This window comes from Notamacropus eugenii, chromosome 5 (assembly GCF_028372415.1).
Source record: "Notamacropus eugenii isolate mMacEug1 chromosome 5, mMacEug1.pri_v2, whole genome shotgun sequence".
Taxonomy (NCBI): Eukaryota; Metazoa; Chordata; class Mammalia; order Diprotodontia; family Macropodidae; genus Notamacropus; species Notamacropus eugenii.
The window spans coordinates 9,310,962-9,328,378 of record NC_092876.1 but is presented as its reverse complement, the minus strand read 5'-3'; the positions used below and the strand labels follow the sequence as shown (position 1 = coordinate 9,328,378).

The 17,417-nt window shown below is 37.9% G+C and overlaps 1 protein-coding gene across 1 annotated transcript in view; it reads right to left on the bottom strand.

Annotated features, from left to right (window-relative positions):
- Positions 1-1,791: 1,791 nt before the first annotated feature.
- Positions 1,792-17,417, bottom strand: part of LOC140503277 (probable small intestine urate exporter) — a 147,722-nt gene continuing 132,096 nt past the window's right edge. Inside the window, exons 11-12 of the mRNA XM_072607112.1 lie at positions 4,700-4,790; positions 1,792-3,224 (exon numbers count right to left, since the gene is read on the bottom strand). Of these exons, the coding sequence (XP_072463213.1) occupies positions 3,093-3,224; positions 4,700-4,790 (223 nt within the window). The 3' untranslated portion in view covers positions 1,792-3,092. The remainder of the gene's footprint in view (positions 3,225-4,699; positions 4,791-17,417) is intronic.

The window sequence follows — 17,417 nt, the reverse complement described above, 5'->3', positions numbered from 1 at the left end:
TTGGACAATCCACGGCGGTCTGTGTCCTTCAGGTTTATGGCCTCCATGAGTGATTAACTAGACCATGAGAAAGGAATTTCTTAATTGCGTAGGTTGTAAATACAATAATGTAGCAGATTTGACAGAGTTTTAATTTAAATTATGACCCAGGATATCTATGTTTCTTTACCATTAAAATGCCATAACATACTATATGTCAACAAAATACTAAGATATGGAAAAAGTCCCATTATTCAAAAGACTGTCTTGGGTTAAAGATCTCATAAGGAATACTAAGTCAGCCCCATCTGTCTTTGTTGACATAGGAAGAGGTATTCTCTGAGTATACTTCAGAGAATAAAGAGACTGTTAGTTCCAGGCTCTTCTTAATTCAAACTCTGACCCTTATTAAAGCCCAAAATTTATATTAAATGATTATTATGACCAAGGTTTGGGTCTGAGAAATATGAGATTGGTGCTGGATTGAGCTAATGGTTGCTACCTGGGAAGTTCTGCTGGTTCAAAATGACAGAATTGCAGATTTCCGTTAGTTCTGAAATGGCCTGGTTGATATTCTGCATCCTTCAGGATAGGCTAGAGCCTGGAACTGATAACCTGTTCTGCTCCAAGTGTCTCAGACACACTTCCTTTTCTTGTTTCTGAACTTGCTTCCTTCTCAGTATATCACTAGGGATTGAGACTACTTGGAGTGACAGGTCCTCTCTTTGGTCCACCTTGCATCTGTTACTGGGAACAAGGTAGTGGGCAACAAAACTGCTAGTTTTCAACTATTATGGCATGTTGGTGATTAGGTATAGGTCTAGGGATATCTTGTATTTTTCTAGGACCTCTTCTTGCCTCAGTTCTTAACTTTATTCTAAGTGCTGGCATACTGTCCAGAAAGATGCTGTTCTTGATTTCCCCTCCAGTGTCCACAGATTTCCTTGTGTCCTGCACTAAATTGGACTGGGAAAAATGATTTACCGTGATTTTTTTTTCTTGAATTTCCCCATCAGTATTACATCTGGTGTGTTTTCTAGATCTATTTGGTGGTGGAGGGAAAGCTCCTCTTTACATTGTTTCCTTCTACTATGTCAAAATGGTTACTTGGGTATTCCTTCTCATGTAAGAGATGGACTAGGTGATTACCAAGGTCCCTTTCAAATAGAATATTTTGTAATTCTGTGACAATTGTTTGTTTATCTCATTGGGATATCTGGCCATGGTAAAACATGTATAAAATCATCAGAGTATCCTCTGCTTAGGTTGACCACATCTCCAAAGAACAGAGCTGAATCCATAACTAAGGCTGGTGGCTAAGGAGCCAGAAGGCCAGGGAATAAAATTAAAGCCAATAAACAAGCATTATTAAGAATTTACTCTGTGAGAGACACTAGGGTAAGTGCTGGGAATATGAAGACAGCAGTGAAATACTTCCTGCTCTCAGGGAACTTACATCCTAATGAATGAGATGACATGTACTCATGATTATATAGAGAATAGGTACTATTTCAAGTAAATTCAAGAAAGGTCAACAGAAGAACAGGCAGCTAGGCAGCACAGTGGACAAAGTCCTGGGCCTAAAATCAGGAAGACTCATCTTCCTGAGTTCAGATCTGACTTCAGACACATAGTAGCTACATGACACTGCCCAAGTCACATAACGTCGTTTGCCTCAATTTTCTCATCTGTAAAATAAACTGGAGAAGGAAATGGCAATCTACTCTAGTATCTTTGCAAAGGAAGCTCCAAATAGGGTCACAAAGTGTCTGATATGAGTGAAATAACAGAACTGAAAACTGCAATACAGACTTTGAGCAAAATCAATTTATTAACAGTGATGTGTATAGCTGTTAACAAATGGGCCAGACTGGCAACCTCAGTAAGGCCAGTGGCCCCAATGAGAAGGAAGAGACCTCTTTAGGGATACACAGGAAAATGGGGTCAGGTTAGTTGGGGAAGACTACAATTGGCTATACTAAAGAAAGTGCATTGCCCCACTCTAACAATGAAGGAATGTTAATTGTTTTACGGGACTCATCTGCCTCTTCTAATCTTTGTTAGGGGATGAGAACCACTGAACTCAATGTCCCATTGGAGGGGATCCTGTGTCCTCTAACTGCAGACAAGGAAGAAAACATTTTTGGAGGTGGTACCAAGTTCAGTTGCTTGGAGCTGATGCATAACTCGCAGTCATTTTAGGGTGTAGTTTTCAGAATAATAACAACATTCCCTTTTAATTATACCTTTAAACTGACTCAGAGAGAAAAAAAATGTATTCCTGAGCTTAACTCAGGGTGGAGAAATGTGGCTGGAGCAATTATACAAAATGAGATAGTAACATAAAATAGGGTCAGTTACAGCATAGAATTGTTAAATGATGCAAAGTAATTTTAATTTCCTCAATTCGAAATGAATAGTTTATTGGAATGTGTTTTTCTGACATCCACTAGCGGATGATGATGGGACCAGGAAAAGATTCATGACACTTGAGTTAAATCTTGAAGAATATCTAAGATTCCAAGAGGCAGAGATGCAGACGGAATGCATTCCAGGTAGGGAGGACAGTAAGTGCATAGTCATGGAAACGGAAAATGGAGAATGTTACATGGGCAGAATAATGAGAAGTGAGAGAAGTAGGTTCCTTAATGCAGGGTGTGAGAAGGGGAATAAAATTTAAGAAGACCACTAAGGTAGGAAGGGGCCAGGATGTGAAAACTTTAACTTTCAAATAGAGTAGTGTATATTTGATCCTAGAGTCAACTGAGATAGAGTGAAATTTGTTGATTAGAGGGGAGTGATAATGATCAGACTTGTGCTTTAGGAAAATCATTTTGTCAGCTGTATGGAGGTTGCATTGGAATGAGGAAAAGATAAATCAGGGAGAATCAAAAGGTCATTACAATAGAGTAAGGTGATCAGGGCCTGAGCTAGGGTGGTGACTAAGTAAGTGGCTAAGAAGAGGAGAAACACAGAAAAGATGTTATGGATATTACAAAGACAAACTTGAAGTTAGCATTCACTGACTGAGAGTTGAGAAGTCAAGGATGATGCTGACGATCCTTAAGCATGTTTTTGGCAGAACTAATTTTCAGCTCATTATCAATTGGCGCTCAGAAGTGGGTTATTCTATGTTCTCTGGCCCAGTCCTGGATGTTTGTCTGGCCAAAGATGAGGTAGAAAGTCATTCCTAATAGATTAATAGCAGATGACAGAAAGAAAACATTCTTCCATCCTGTTGCATCCTGTGGGTGCAAAAATTGTCAGTTCAAGATTTAATATTGTTCAAAAAAAAAATGTTCTACCTTTCTCAATCTTCTCTTAAATCAGAAAACACATGAAATTCTTCAGGTCAAGGAGAGTCTTCTATGGGATTATCATTTTTGGTTTTGATTAAAGTGTCTTCATTGAGTTAGTGGCAGTTAAATGAAGCTTCAAAACATGGTGAATCAAAGGGTTTGAGAAGCACTGAGGAGCAGTGGACAGTGCCTTGGAAGGGTGTTACATACACTGCCTCTGACATTCATGGCCATGGATAAGCTGTTTGGTCAGAGTCTTCATTTCCTTATCTGTAAAGTTATGGAGATACTTTGTACAGCTTTCTTTCTAAGCTGGTTATGAGGAGAGTTATTTGTAAACTTTAATCTAACATTGAGAAACAGTGGTGAAGCACTGACTTGTGTTCCACTCTCACTTCTGCCTCATACTCATACCATAGGGTATGAGACCTTGTTCAAATCACTTACATCCTCAGGCAACTGTGAGTCCCTAGTTGCAGAGTAGGGAGTGTACTCACAAGGAGTTCCCCACATCAATGACATTACAATTCATGCAAGCACACACACACACACACACACACACGCATGCACACACACATCACTGTATAAAGATGAATTGTTCTGATTGAAGACTTCGAATATGAACTTTTGGGATTCCTGGAAATAGACTGCAGGCCCTCATATTGCTGCAGCTGAGTACGTATGATTGTCCGTGTGACAGGGAGAGGTGGGGCTGGGAGAAGGGTTGGCTCCTGGTCCTGTTGCTTTCTTTACTGTGGTCTCTCCTACTCTTTCTCTACTTGCCTGAATCCTTTCCTCTCCATTTGATCTCCTAATACCTGGGTTTCCTTCCTATCAGGTGCCTAGTAGAGTGCATTTTTGAACCTTCCACCTTTAATATGAGGTAAGATTTAGAGTAGAAGGCAAACAAAGAACTGAGTCTGTTGCCATCTAGTAAGAACTGTCTAGAGATTGTCACAATAGATATTGTCACAGAGACATAAACTCTGACAGCAGAGGTTCCCTTCTTAGGCACCCAATAAGGAGACCTATAGCTGTGTGCCTTCTCCGCACTGAAATATAAACTGTAGCCTGGGCCTGAGGAATGACCTTCTCTTCCCTTGCCTGTTTCTGTGACTCCACTGGAAGGTTTCCCCCTAAGTCCTTCCCTCCTGAATCCTAGATCAAAATATGATGGATGGGAAGGGTTTAGAGTTTGGATGCTACTGCTTACTACTTGTGTAGGTCACTTAGACACACTAGGCCTCAGGTTCTTCTTGCGTTAATAAAGGAGTTAGAATAGATTTTCTATCTCTAAGATCCCTTCCTGCTTTGTGTTCTATAATTGTTTGGGTCCATTTTATCTTCCTATTCTGTGTTTATCTCCATACAGTACTTATTCTATACAGAGTTCAAATCCTTTTCAAGCATGGATGCTTTACCTGGTTGATGAAGTATCCAGTAATAATGGGAGAAACGAGACCAGAAATCAACATAAAAGTAGTTCCCAGTAACATGAGAAAGCTAGCATATCTGTGGGAAGAAAGATTTTTAGGTCAAACAGAGCACTGATTCTCTCTCTCTCTCTCTCTCTCTCTCTCTCTCTCTCTCTCTCTCTCTCTGTTTCTTTGTCTCTGTCTCTCTCTTCCTCCTTTCTTTCCTTCCATACACTATATATTTCTCAGTCCTAGGGAAGAGTGTATCAAAGTTGGAAAAGACTTTACAAGTGACAGTAGAACAAGACTCCACTGACTTTGCCTGTATGACCTTAGACAAACTTCCTGGTCTTTATCTGTAAAATGAGGGGTTAAATGAAGTGGATTCTGAGCAACAAAAGACCTTCTAATTCTTGATATATAATTCTATTAGTATCCCTGACAAGTGGCTATCCAGGATTCTTTGGAAGCCCATCAATTAAGGAAAATGAGCTCCCAAGGGAGGAACTTTTTGTCATCTCTACTCTTATACATTTTTTCTGTGGATTGAACCAAATCAGCCTCTTGGCAACTTCTCCCTGTTTTTTTCTTCCCCTTCTCCTTCTCCATTGCTTTTTGGTTCTGATTTCTGTGGCCAAACAGAGCTTGTCCTTATGCCTATAAGTGCCTAGCTTTATGACCATGACCAGAGAGGTACTGGGGAGATACTAAATGTCTCTCTGGCAGAATTAAGAGAAATAGCCATAAAGCAAACAACAGGGAATCCATGTATGAAACATATAAAAACAAAGCACTGGGAGGATGGAGAAGATGCTGTTAGAAACTGGAGCTCTCAGAAGGCTTCATGGAGAAAGTGACTTTTGAGTTGGATGTTAAAGGATGGGTTACAATTTAACAAGTAACAATAGGATGGAAATATAGTTTAGTTATAATGTACAATTAAGCAAAGGCAGAAAGGAAGGAAAGTACAGAGGTACAAAGTACACCAGGGCAAAGAATAATTCAGTTTTTCTACAACATAAGAAAAACATGTTCTATAATATAAAGCTGAAAATATAAGCACTATGAAAAGCCTACTATGCTTTAAAAGGAGAGGGAGAGTTTGGCTATTTGCTATCTCTCTTCCCCTTGAAGTTATTTTTATTATTTTATATAATCTTTGGGTTTCTTATTTGAGTTTGTGGCATCTTCTTCCAGTAGAATGCAAATACATGCGTTGCAGAAATTTTCATTTTTGTCTTAGTGCAGTACCTTGCCTGCAGTAGGTGCTTCATAAGTGTTGGATCAAACTAAAATTTCTTTACTCAGTAGAGAGTCACTGAAGGTTTTATTTTCTGAGAAGAATAACCTGTGGATAAGGGGGGATTATTTTGGGAGTCATGCAAATGATAGATTAGAAATGAATCAGGAGGGATAAAAAAATCAATACTATCATATTTAGATAGCATTGTTTTGATTTTAAAATTATTTTCATTTCTTTAAATTTTTTCAATTGGATGTAAAAAAAATCAACTCTAAATTTTTTCAAAATTTTGAGTTCCAAATTCTCTCCTTACCACCACCACCCCTTCCTTGAAAAGACAAACAATTTTATTTTTTATTATATATAGGAGATCATGTAAAACACATCTCCATAAGAAAACACAAAATAAATCGATAAAAATAAAGTTTAAAATGTATGCTTCAAATTACCTTCAGGGTTTATCACTATATACCAGTGAAAAAGTATCCAAACTATTTTATACATATTTTTCATTTTTGCCTCAGTTGCATCTGAGATAGATATCAGTGTGCCCATCTAACAGATCAGAAAATGTGAAGCTCACTGAATTGATTTTCCCATGATCAAAGGGCTATACAGTACCAGAGGCAAGATCTGAACCTTCATTTTTTACATCCTACACCAAATACACCATTATTTATGATTCTCAGAGTTAATGTATTAAGACAAGTTAGAATAATAAAGAAGTAAACTGGAAAGATGGAGATGATAATCACTACTAAGATTTTAGTTAGAACAGAGAAGAGATTGAATTTGAGAAAGATGGCAAAGATGGGATCAACAGTACGTAATACATGTTTGTATATGAGGTGTTGAGGATAGTTCAGGATAATAAAATTTGAGATGTTTTGCAGCTATATTAGGGAAGAGAAAATGTTTGAGCAAGAGAGGGGATTATTACTTGGGGTGGATGAGAAGATGATTAAGAGTGGACAGAAGGCAGAATTTCTCTATTTTTATTTTTCACTTGTTTGCCAAAGAGAATTAACTTTGTATTGCAAAGGAGAGAAAAGAATATCTAACTGAAAGACAATGCCCAAGACAAGTAAATAAATAAGACCACCTAAGAAATAACAACAGCTAACATTTATATAATGCTTCAAGATTTGCAAAGCTCGGGGGGCGGAGCCAAGATGGCGGAGTGAAAGCAACGACTCACCTAAGCTCCTGGACAAACTCCTCTGGATATCTCTGAAAGGAGAATCTGACCAGACTTTGGAGGTGTAGAATCCAGTGGGTGACAGACTTTGACAGATTCGGAACCCAGGTTGGACTGGAAGGTCCACGGGAAGGATCTGTTCTGCGGGGGTAAGCCCCCAGCGCACAGAGCAGCGTGGTCAGTGCAGCAGGGCGGAAGGGACCTGAGAAGCCTGAGAATGGCGGGCGAAACCAGCGGAGCAGGAGACAAGCCAAACCGAGCCGGTGAGAGCCGCTGAGCACCAGATATCAGCGCAGCAGCCCTTGAAACCTTCAGCCTGAAGACTAAACTTCGGTAAGTCAACTACTTGAACTTCCAGGAGCTAGGATGGTGGAGTGATCAGTAAATGCTCTCTCCTCCCCCCTGATGACCGTGAAAAAACCATAAAATTCTTCCCCAGATTAATCCTGGATCAGCGGGAATAGCAGAAGGGGGCAAATAGTCTCATAACACCAGAGGCTAGAAAAATAGCAAGGGGAGATTCTTCTTACTGTGGCGGAGGTGATCTGGAAGGACAGACGACCCAGGGCAGAGAAAATTCGCACTGAGACCCAGGCAAGCCTCAGAGCCGGGGAGACAAGCCCCAGGAGGGGCGGGAACACTCATTAGCTTCTAGGCGTGCCCCAGCCCTCCAGGGGAAAAGGGAAGACAATAGGGAAGCTGGGATCACCATCCACTGACCTTGCCTTTACCTCAGGTCAGCTGAGGAGATCTCCTGAGACCAGACCACCCCTCCCACACACCTTACAAGCTAACCCCAGAGTTGATCTGGGAAACAAACAAAAAAAAAAAAAAGCCTGCTTTTAGCCTAGACACACATCAGCTCAACTTAAAAGATCTGTATCTTCTGACTGAAAGAACCAGAAGCTACAACACTCAGCCAGCATCATGAATCGGAAACAGCAGACGAAAAGTGAAAAAACCATAGAATCTTTCTATGGGGATAAGGACCAAAACACAAACACCAAAGAGGTCAGAGCTGAGATTGTACTTCCATCTGAAACCTCAGATGGGACTATGAATTTTTCGCAAGCACAACTAGATTACCTGGAACATCTGAAGAAGGATATAAAAGAAAAACTGGCCAATGATTTTAAAACTATAAAAAAAGAATTCACTGATGAAAACATCACTCTGAAAAGGATAATTGAAGAAATGGAAAAGGAAGTTCAAAAATTAACTGGAGAGAATAATTCCCTAAAAGGAAGAGTTAATCAAACGGAAAAGGAAACCCAAAACCTAATTGGGAAAATTGATCAGATGGAAAAGGAAACCCAAAACCTAACTGGGAAAATTGGTCGAATGGAAAAAGAAGTACAAAAATTAAATGGAGAAAATAGCTCCTTAAAGGGAAAAATTGGTCAGATGGAAAAGGAGATGCAAAAGCTAACAGAAGAAAACAATACGATGAAGATTAGAATTGGGCAAGTAGAAACTAATGACTCAATGAGACAACAAGAATCAGTCAAACAAAATCTAAAGAATGAGAAGATAGAAGAAAATGTAAAATATTTAATTGGAAAAACAACTGACCTGGAAAATAGATCCAGGAGAGAAAATCTAAGAATTATTGGCCTGCCAGAAACCCATGATGAAGAAAAGAGTCTGGACAATATCTTCCAGGATATTATCAAGGAAAACTACCCAGAAGTACTAGACTCAGAGGGCAAAATAGTCATCGAAAGAATCCACCGTTCCCCTCCCGAAAGGGATCCCAAACTCAAAACCCCAAGAAATATAGTTGCCAAATTCCAGAGCTATCAAGTGAAGGAGAAAATACTACAAGCAGCCAGAAAGAAACAATTCAAATATCAAGGACACACAGTCAGGATCACACAGGACCTTGCAGCTTCTGCATTAAAAGATCGAAAGAATTGGAACCCAATATTCCATAAGGCAAAGGAGCTGGGACTTCAACCAAGGATCAACTACCCAGCAAAGTTCAGCATAACATTTCAGGCAAGGAGAAAGTCATTCAACGAAATAAGGGATTTCCAGAGCTTCCTGACCAAAACACCAGAACTCAATAGACAATTTGATCTTCAAATGCAGGTCTCCAGAGAATCATAAAAAGGTAAACAGAGGGGAAAAAACAAAAACAAAAACTTGCTACTCAATTAGGGCAAACTGTTTACCTCCCTATAAGGGAAGATGATACCTGTTAATCTTGAGAACTGTGCAGCTATTATGATAAAAGGGATATATGTAGAGGGAACGGGCATAAAGTAAATGATGTCATGTCAAAAATATGATTTAAGTATGAGAAGGGATTGTAATAGGAGGTGTGAAAAGGGGGAAGCAGAAAATGGCAAATTATATCACAGGAAGAAGTACAAAACTATAGTAGAGGGAAGGAGGGGAGGGAGATGAGCATTGTTTGAGAGGTACTCTCATCTGATTTGTTCAAAGGAGGGAACAATAATCTTAAGTAGATAATCCTAACTAGCTCTATAGGTAGTAGGAGGGGAAGGGGGAAGAAAGGGGAGGGTGGCTAAAAGGGAGGAAAGAAGCAATAAAAGTAAAGGGGAGTTAAAGGGAGGGGGGCTAAAAGAAGGAGGGGAAGGCTGCAGGAGGAGGGAGAGAAAAGTGAATACTATTGAGGAGGGGAAGGGAGACGGGAGAGCTAAAAGCACAAATGCTGGGAAAGAGGTTGGAGGGAAATACACAGATTGTAATCATAACTGTGAATGTGAATGGAACGAACTCTCCCATAAAACGGAGACGGATAGCAGAATGGATTAAAAGCCATAATCCAACAATATGCTGCTTACAAGAAACACATTTGAAACGGGGGGATACACGTAGGATAAAGGTCAAAGGATGGAGCAGAATATATTGTGCTTCAGCTCATGTAAGAAAGGCAGGAGTAGCAATCCTAATCTCAGACAAAGCGAAAGCAGAAATAGATCTAATCAAAAGGGATAAGGATGGAAACTATATCCTGCTAAAAGGCACCACAGACAATGAAGCAATATCATTACTAAACATGTATGCTCCAAGTGGTATAGCATCCAGATTCTTAGAGGAGAGGTTGGGGGAGTTGAAGGAAGAAATTGATAGCAAAACTATACTAGTGGGGGACCTCAACCTCCCCCTCTCTGAACTCGATAAATCCAACCTCAAAATAAACAAGAAAGAGGTCAAGGAGGTAAATAAAACTCTGGATAAGGTAGATATGATAGATCTTTGGAGAAAATTAAATGGGAATAGAAAGGAATATACCTTTTTCTCAGCGGTACATGGAACATTTACAAAAATTGACCATGTACTAGGACATAAAAATCTCACAATCCAGTGCAGAAAGGTAGAGATAATCAATGCATCCTTTTCAGATCATAATGCATTAAAAATTACATGTAATAAAAGACCATGGAAAGAGAAACCAAAAATCAATTGGAAACTAAATAATCTAATTCTAAAGAAGGGTTGGGTTAAAGAAGAAATCATAGAAACAATCAACAATTTCATTCAAGAGAATGACAATAGTGAGACAACATACCAAAACTTATGGGATACTGCAAAAGCAGTTATTAGGGGAAGTTTTATATCTTTGAATGCTTACATAAATAAAATAGAGAAAGAGGAGATCAATGACTTAGGCTTGCAGTTGAAGAAGCTAGAAAAAGAACAAATTGAAAATCCCCAAGTAAATACCAAATTGAAAATACTGAAAACCAAAGGAGAGATTAATAAAATTGAAATTAAGAAAACTATTGAATTAATAAATAAAACCAATAGTTGGTTTTATGAAAAAACTAATAAATTGATAAACCTTTGGTCAATCTGATTAAAAAAAAGAAAGAAGAAAATCAAATTACTAATATTAAAAATGAAAGGGGTGAACTCACCTCCAATGAGGAGGAAATTAAAACAACAATTAGAAATTACTTTGCCCAACTTTATGCCCACAAATTCGATAATCTAAACGAGATGGATGAATATTTTAAAAAATACAAATTGCCCAGATTAGCAGAAGAGGAAGTTGAATACTTAAACAACCCCATCTCAGAAAAAGAAATTGAACAAGCCATCAATGAACTCCCTAGGAAAAAATCTCCAGGGCCAGATGGATTCACAAGTGAATTCTATCAAACATTTAAAGAACAGTTAATTCCAATACTACATACACTATTCTTGAAAATTGGGGAAGAAGGAGTCCTCCCAAATTCTTTCTATGATACAAATATGGTTTTGATACCCAAACCAGGAAGAGACAAAACAGAGAAAGAAAATTATAGGCCAATTTCCCTAATGAATATAGATGCAAAAATTTTAAATAAGATTCTAGCAAAACGAATACAGCATCTTATCACGAGATTAATACATTATGATCAGGTAGGATTCATACCAGGACTACAGGGCTGGTTCAATATTAGGAAAACTATTAGCATTATCGATCACATCAACAACAAAGCTAACAAAAACCACATGATTATCTCAATAGATGCAGAAAAAGCTTTTGACAAAATACAACACCCATTCCTACTAAAAACACTGGAGAACGTAAGAATAAAGGGACCTTTCCATAAAATAATAAGCAGTATTTATCTAAAACCTTCAGCAAGCATTATATGCAATGGGGATAAGCTAGATGCATTCCCAATAAGATCAGGGGTGAAACAAGGTTGTCCATTATCACCACTATTATTCAATATGGCACTAGAAATGTTCGCTGTAGCAATTAGACAAGATAAAGATATTCAAGGAATAAGAATAGCCAAAGAAGAAACTAAGTTATCACTCTTTGCAGATGATATGATGATTTACCTAGAGAATCCCAGAGATTCAAGTAAAAAATTACTTGAATTAATAAACAACTTTGGCAAAGTTGCAGGTTACAAAATAAACCCACACAAATCTTCTGCGTTCCTATATATTAGCAACAAAGTCCAACAGCAAGAGATAGAAAGAGAAATCCCATTTAAAGCTAGGGTAGACAGTATAAAATACTTAGGAGTCTACCTGCCAAAACAAACCCAGGGATTATATGAACACAATTACAAGACACTTTTTGCACAAATAAAGTCAGATTTAAGTAAGTGGAAAAACATTAGTTGCTCATGGGTAGGCCGTGCTAATATAATAAAAATGACAATTCTACCTAAATTAATATACTTATTTAGTGCCATACCAATTAAACTATCAGACAATTACTTTCTAGAGCTGGATAAAATAATTTCAAAATTCATTTGGAAAAACAAAAGGTCCAGAATATCAAAGGGACTAATGAAAAGAAATGCTTCGGAAGGTGGCCTAGCGCTACCAGACCTTAAACTGTACTATAAAGCAGCAATTATCAAAACCACTTGGTATTGGCTAAGAAACAGAGAGGTAGACAAGTGGAATAGACTTGGCACTCAAGATGCAGTAGGCAAGGAATATAGCAACCTTCTGTTTGATAAACCCAAGGACGCCAGCTTCTGGGATAAGAACTCATTGTTTGACAAAAATTGCTGGGAAAACTGGATAACAGTGTGGCAGAAATTAGGCATAGACCCATACCTGACACCGTTCACAAGAACAAAGTCCAAATGGGTACATGATTTGGGTATAAAGATTGATACCATGAATAAACTGGAGAAGCAAGGAATAGTGTATTTATCAGATCTATGGAGAAGGGAAGAATTCTTTACTAAAGGAGAGATAGAAAGCATTATGAAATGCAAAATGGATAACTTTGATTACATTAAACTGAGAAGTTTTTGCACAACCAAACCCAATGCAACCAAAATCCGGAGGGATGTAGTAAATTGGGAAAGAATCTTTACAGCTAAGCTCGGGGATAAAGGCCTCATTTCTAGAATATATAGAGAACTGACCCAAATGTATAATCATACAAGTCATTCCCCAATTGATAAATGGTCAAAGGATATGAACAGGCAATTTTCAGAGGAAGAAATTAAAGCTATCTATAATCATATGAAAAAATGCTCTAAATCACTATTGATTAGAGAGATGCAAATCAAAACAACTCTGAGGTACCACATCACACCTATAAGATTGGCAAACATGACAGAACAAGAAAATGATAAATGCTGGAGAGGATGTGGGAGAGTTGGAACACTAATTCATTGTTGGTGGAGCTGCGAGCGCATCCAACCATTCTGGAGAGCAATTTGGAACTATGCCCAAAGGGCTACAAAAATGTGCATACCCTTTGACCCAGCAATATTGCTACTAGGACTATATCCCCAAGAGATCATAAAAATGGGAAAGGGTCCCACATGTACAAAAATATTTATAGCAGCACTCTATGTAGTTGCCAAAAACTGGAAGTCCAGGGGATGTCCATCAATTGGGGAATGGCTGAATAAATTATGGTATATGAATGTAATGGAGTACTATTGTGCCATAAGAAATGATGAACAAGAAGACTTCAGAGAGGCCTGGAAGGACTTATATGACCTGATGCTGAGTGAAAGGAGCAGAACCAGGAGAACTTTGTGCACAGCAACGACCACAGTGTGTGAGAGTTTTTTCTGGTAGACTTGGATTTGTGCAATAACGCAAAAACTTCTTATAAAAAAAAAATCCCAAAGGTGGTTCTCAAGGCAAAATGCCTTCCACACTCAGAGAAAGAAATATGGAAGTCACTCACAAAATGTAGCAGATCATGTTTGTGTATGTGTGTGTTTGTGTATCATGTTCTGACTTGTTATACGATTTCTTTCATTTATTTTAGTCTGACTACATAGCATGACTATAGTGAAAATATACTCAATAGGAAAGTATATGTAGAATCTATACAGAATTGTATGCAGTCATGGGGAGGGAGGGGGGTAGTGGGGAGTAGGTGGGTGGGATAAAATCGCAATTGTATGACAGTGATTGTTAAACATTAAAAAAATAAAAAAAATTAAAAAATAAAAAAAAAGGTTTGCAACGCTCTTCTTTACAACTGTTAACTTATTTGAGCTTCAGGACAATTTATTGAGGTATGTGTTCTTACTCTAGTTTTGAAGATCAAAGAAGTAAGACATAGAAAAGTTAAATGACTTGTTTAGGGCCACAGCAAGTGAGTTTGTGAGGAAAGATTTGAATTCATGTCTTCCTGACTCTAATTCCCATGCTATCCACTGAGTCATCTAGCTCCAAGAAGTTCAAGTCATCTGGCCCAAAATTAACACAAGCAGCAGAGAACTGATCCACACTTTGTTGCATCTCAGCTTCAGAAGCTGCGTTAAGCATACAATCATCTGCAAACAGAAAATCATGCACCAACATTTTCTCCACTTTAGTGGTGGCTTGTAGCCCTCTCAAAGTAAAGAATTTACCATCAGTGCAGTGGCTGACCTTGATGCCATGTTCATCCTCACTGAAAGCATTTGACAACATGACTGAAAACATCATGCTAAAAAGCATAAGAGCAAGCACACAGTCTTGTTTGACTCCATTGGTGATGGGAAAAGCATGAGAGCGTTGTCCATTATGCAAAACCTGGACAAGCATGCTCTCATCAAATTCACGTACAAGATTGATGAAATTCTCAGAGAATAGGGTTCATTTTCAGAGGAGGATATTGGAGCAAAAAAATAAAAACAAAACAACAATTCAAAAAATCAAAACTTGGTCCTATGTCAAGGAGTAACATTAAATGATCATTTACCAAAAAAAGAACTCATAGAAGAACTTTAAAATGACTTTAAAAATAAAAGTGAGAGAGATTAAGGAAATTAAAAAAAAACAAGAATGATCCAGGAAAAACAAGGAGATTATGAAAAGAAAGTCAAGCAACTAGAAAAGGAGATCCCCAATCTTAAGGGAGAAAATGACTCCTTAAAATTTAGAACTGGGCAAGGAAAGCCAGCAATGTTATGAGGTCAAGAAATAACAAAACAAAATATAAAGAATGAAAAAATAGAAAAGAAAGTGAAACATCTCATAAGAAAGTAAACGACTGATCTGGAGAACAGATCAAGAAGAGAAAACATAAGAATGATCAGACTGCCTGAAAGCTACAACCACAAAAAGATTCATCATACGCTAATACAAGAAATTATTAAAAATAATTGTCCTGGAGTGTTGGAACAAGAGGGAAAAGTACAAATAGAAAAAAAAACTACTAATCACCACTTGAAAGAGACCCTACAAGGAAAACCTTCAGGAACATCACAGCTAGATTCTGAAACCCTTAGCTCATGAGAAAACATTATGAGCAACAAGAAAAAAGACATTCAAATATGGCAGAGTCAGAATTAGAATCACACAAGACCTAGCAGTTGCTATACTAAAAGACTGCAGTTTTTGAAACACTATATATAGTCAGAGGGTGGCCCCTTTAATGGGGAAAAGAAACAATAAGTAAATAACTAAATCAAGCTGGAAGGGAAGGGAAATAGTTACAATTGATAATCACTCTTTAGCCAGAAGGGGTCCAGAAAACAGCCCTTCAGTGGAGTTTGGACAGGGACCAAGTCTATGGGCATCAGAGCGCAGTATGTCTAAGGTTTAAGGCTTAAGGTCAATAGAGGACAGATCAGGAGAGGAGAGGACAGGACAGGAGAGAACTGGAGAGGAGAGGACAGCAGTGAAGCATAATTTTGTATAAAAGGAAAAAGGGTTTTCAATGAATTATCAGACTTTCAGGATTTTAACTGAATAAGACCTGAACTCAGTAGAAAGTGTGACATATCAGATTCAAGAGAAAGATAAGGTAAACATCAAAGACCAATTATAAGGGACTCAGTAAGGACAGACTTTATTTTTTTATATTAGGAAATGTAAATTGTATTTTATGATCATAATTAGTAATTGAGTAGTTTGAAAAAAAAGATTGGGATAGAGCTGAGTATGATGTGATTCTAAAAAGTAACACCATCTAAGAGAACGTAAAAACAAAGTCATTGTTCTGTATAAATGAGATATGAGAGGAAGAACTGTGACAGAGGAATTAGATGGGGGAGTAGAGCTGGTGGTTCTGGAACCGTGCTCTAATTGGGAATGGGTTAAAGAGGGAATAACTTCGAAATTCAGAAAGAAATAAAAGGGTAAGGGAGTAGTGAGGGGAGAGGAGATAAGGCAGGGATTTTTAAAAGGAACTCTACTCACATCAGTTATCTGGGTTAAAGAGAGAACAATATATACATTTCAGAGGGAATAAATGTCTTCTAATTTATGAAGAAATAAGAGGTTAAAGGAATATGTTAAAGGTGGGGGATAGAAGGGTGCCTAGATTAATGGGAATGGAATAAAAATGGAACAAAGTATATATTTGGAAGGCTACAAAAGTTTTGAAATTTAGATAGAAACTGGAAGACAAGGGGAAAGTAAGGGTGGGGGGAGAGGAAATGGGAGGGATCCTTGTGGGGGAATAGGCTGAGTAAAAGGAAGGAAAGATAGAAGGTAGGAGTAAAGTAGAGGAGTGAGGAGGGATAAGATATAAGAGATACAGAAAAGTGTAGAACAAACATCAGGAATAGAATTTCTTAGAGAAAAAAAGGGGGTAGTGATCATGATCTCAGACAAAGTTAAAGCTAAAATAGATTTGATCAAAAGAGAAAAATAGGGAAACTATATTGTGTGTCAGATATATTAGCCAATATTGTTTTAGTGGTAGGGAACCTGCAACCTGAAGGCTACATGTGGCCTTCTAGGTCCTTAAGTGTGGCCTTTGGACCGAATCCAAATTTTACATCCTTTTCATAAAAGGATTTGTTCTGTAAAATTTGGATTCAGTCCAAAGTGCATACTTAAGGACTTGGAAGGGCACATGTGGTCTTAAGGCATCAGATTCCCCAACCCTGTTAGGCTTTTTAAAATAACTAGACAGTGTAAGGTTGGAATATTGCTGTGACATAGGAAATGATGAGTTGGTGGATTTAGAAAAATTTGGAAAGATTTGGACATATGAAAGAAGATGTTATCCACCTTCAGAGAAACGGGCAAACAAGTGTAGTACAATCTTACATAAATGCATATAAATGTATATGCACATACATATGTGTATGATTATATATGTATATGTATGTGTAAGTTCATGAGAGTGTATACGTATGTATATATCTGTGTGTATACACCACATACTTACATACATGTATTAAATTACCACCACCCCTCCCCCTCCCCACAGAAACCTGGGAGTCTGGATGCAAGAGTTACGATACCAAAGCAAGATAATCTTCAAAAATGGTATTATTGGGCAAATCAAATACTATGAAAATTCGAAGAGATAAATACATATGGGTATGAAATGCCAGCATCATCAGAGCACAAGCGGGCACATGTGGTTAGGAGTTTGTCTGAAA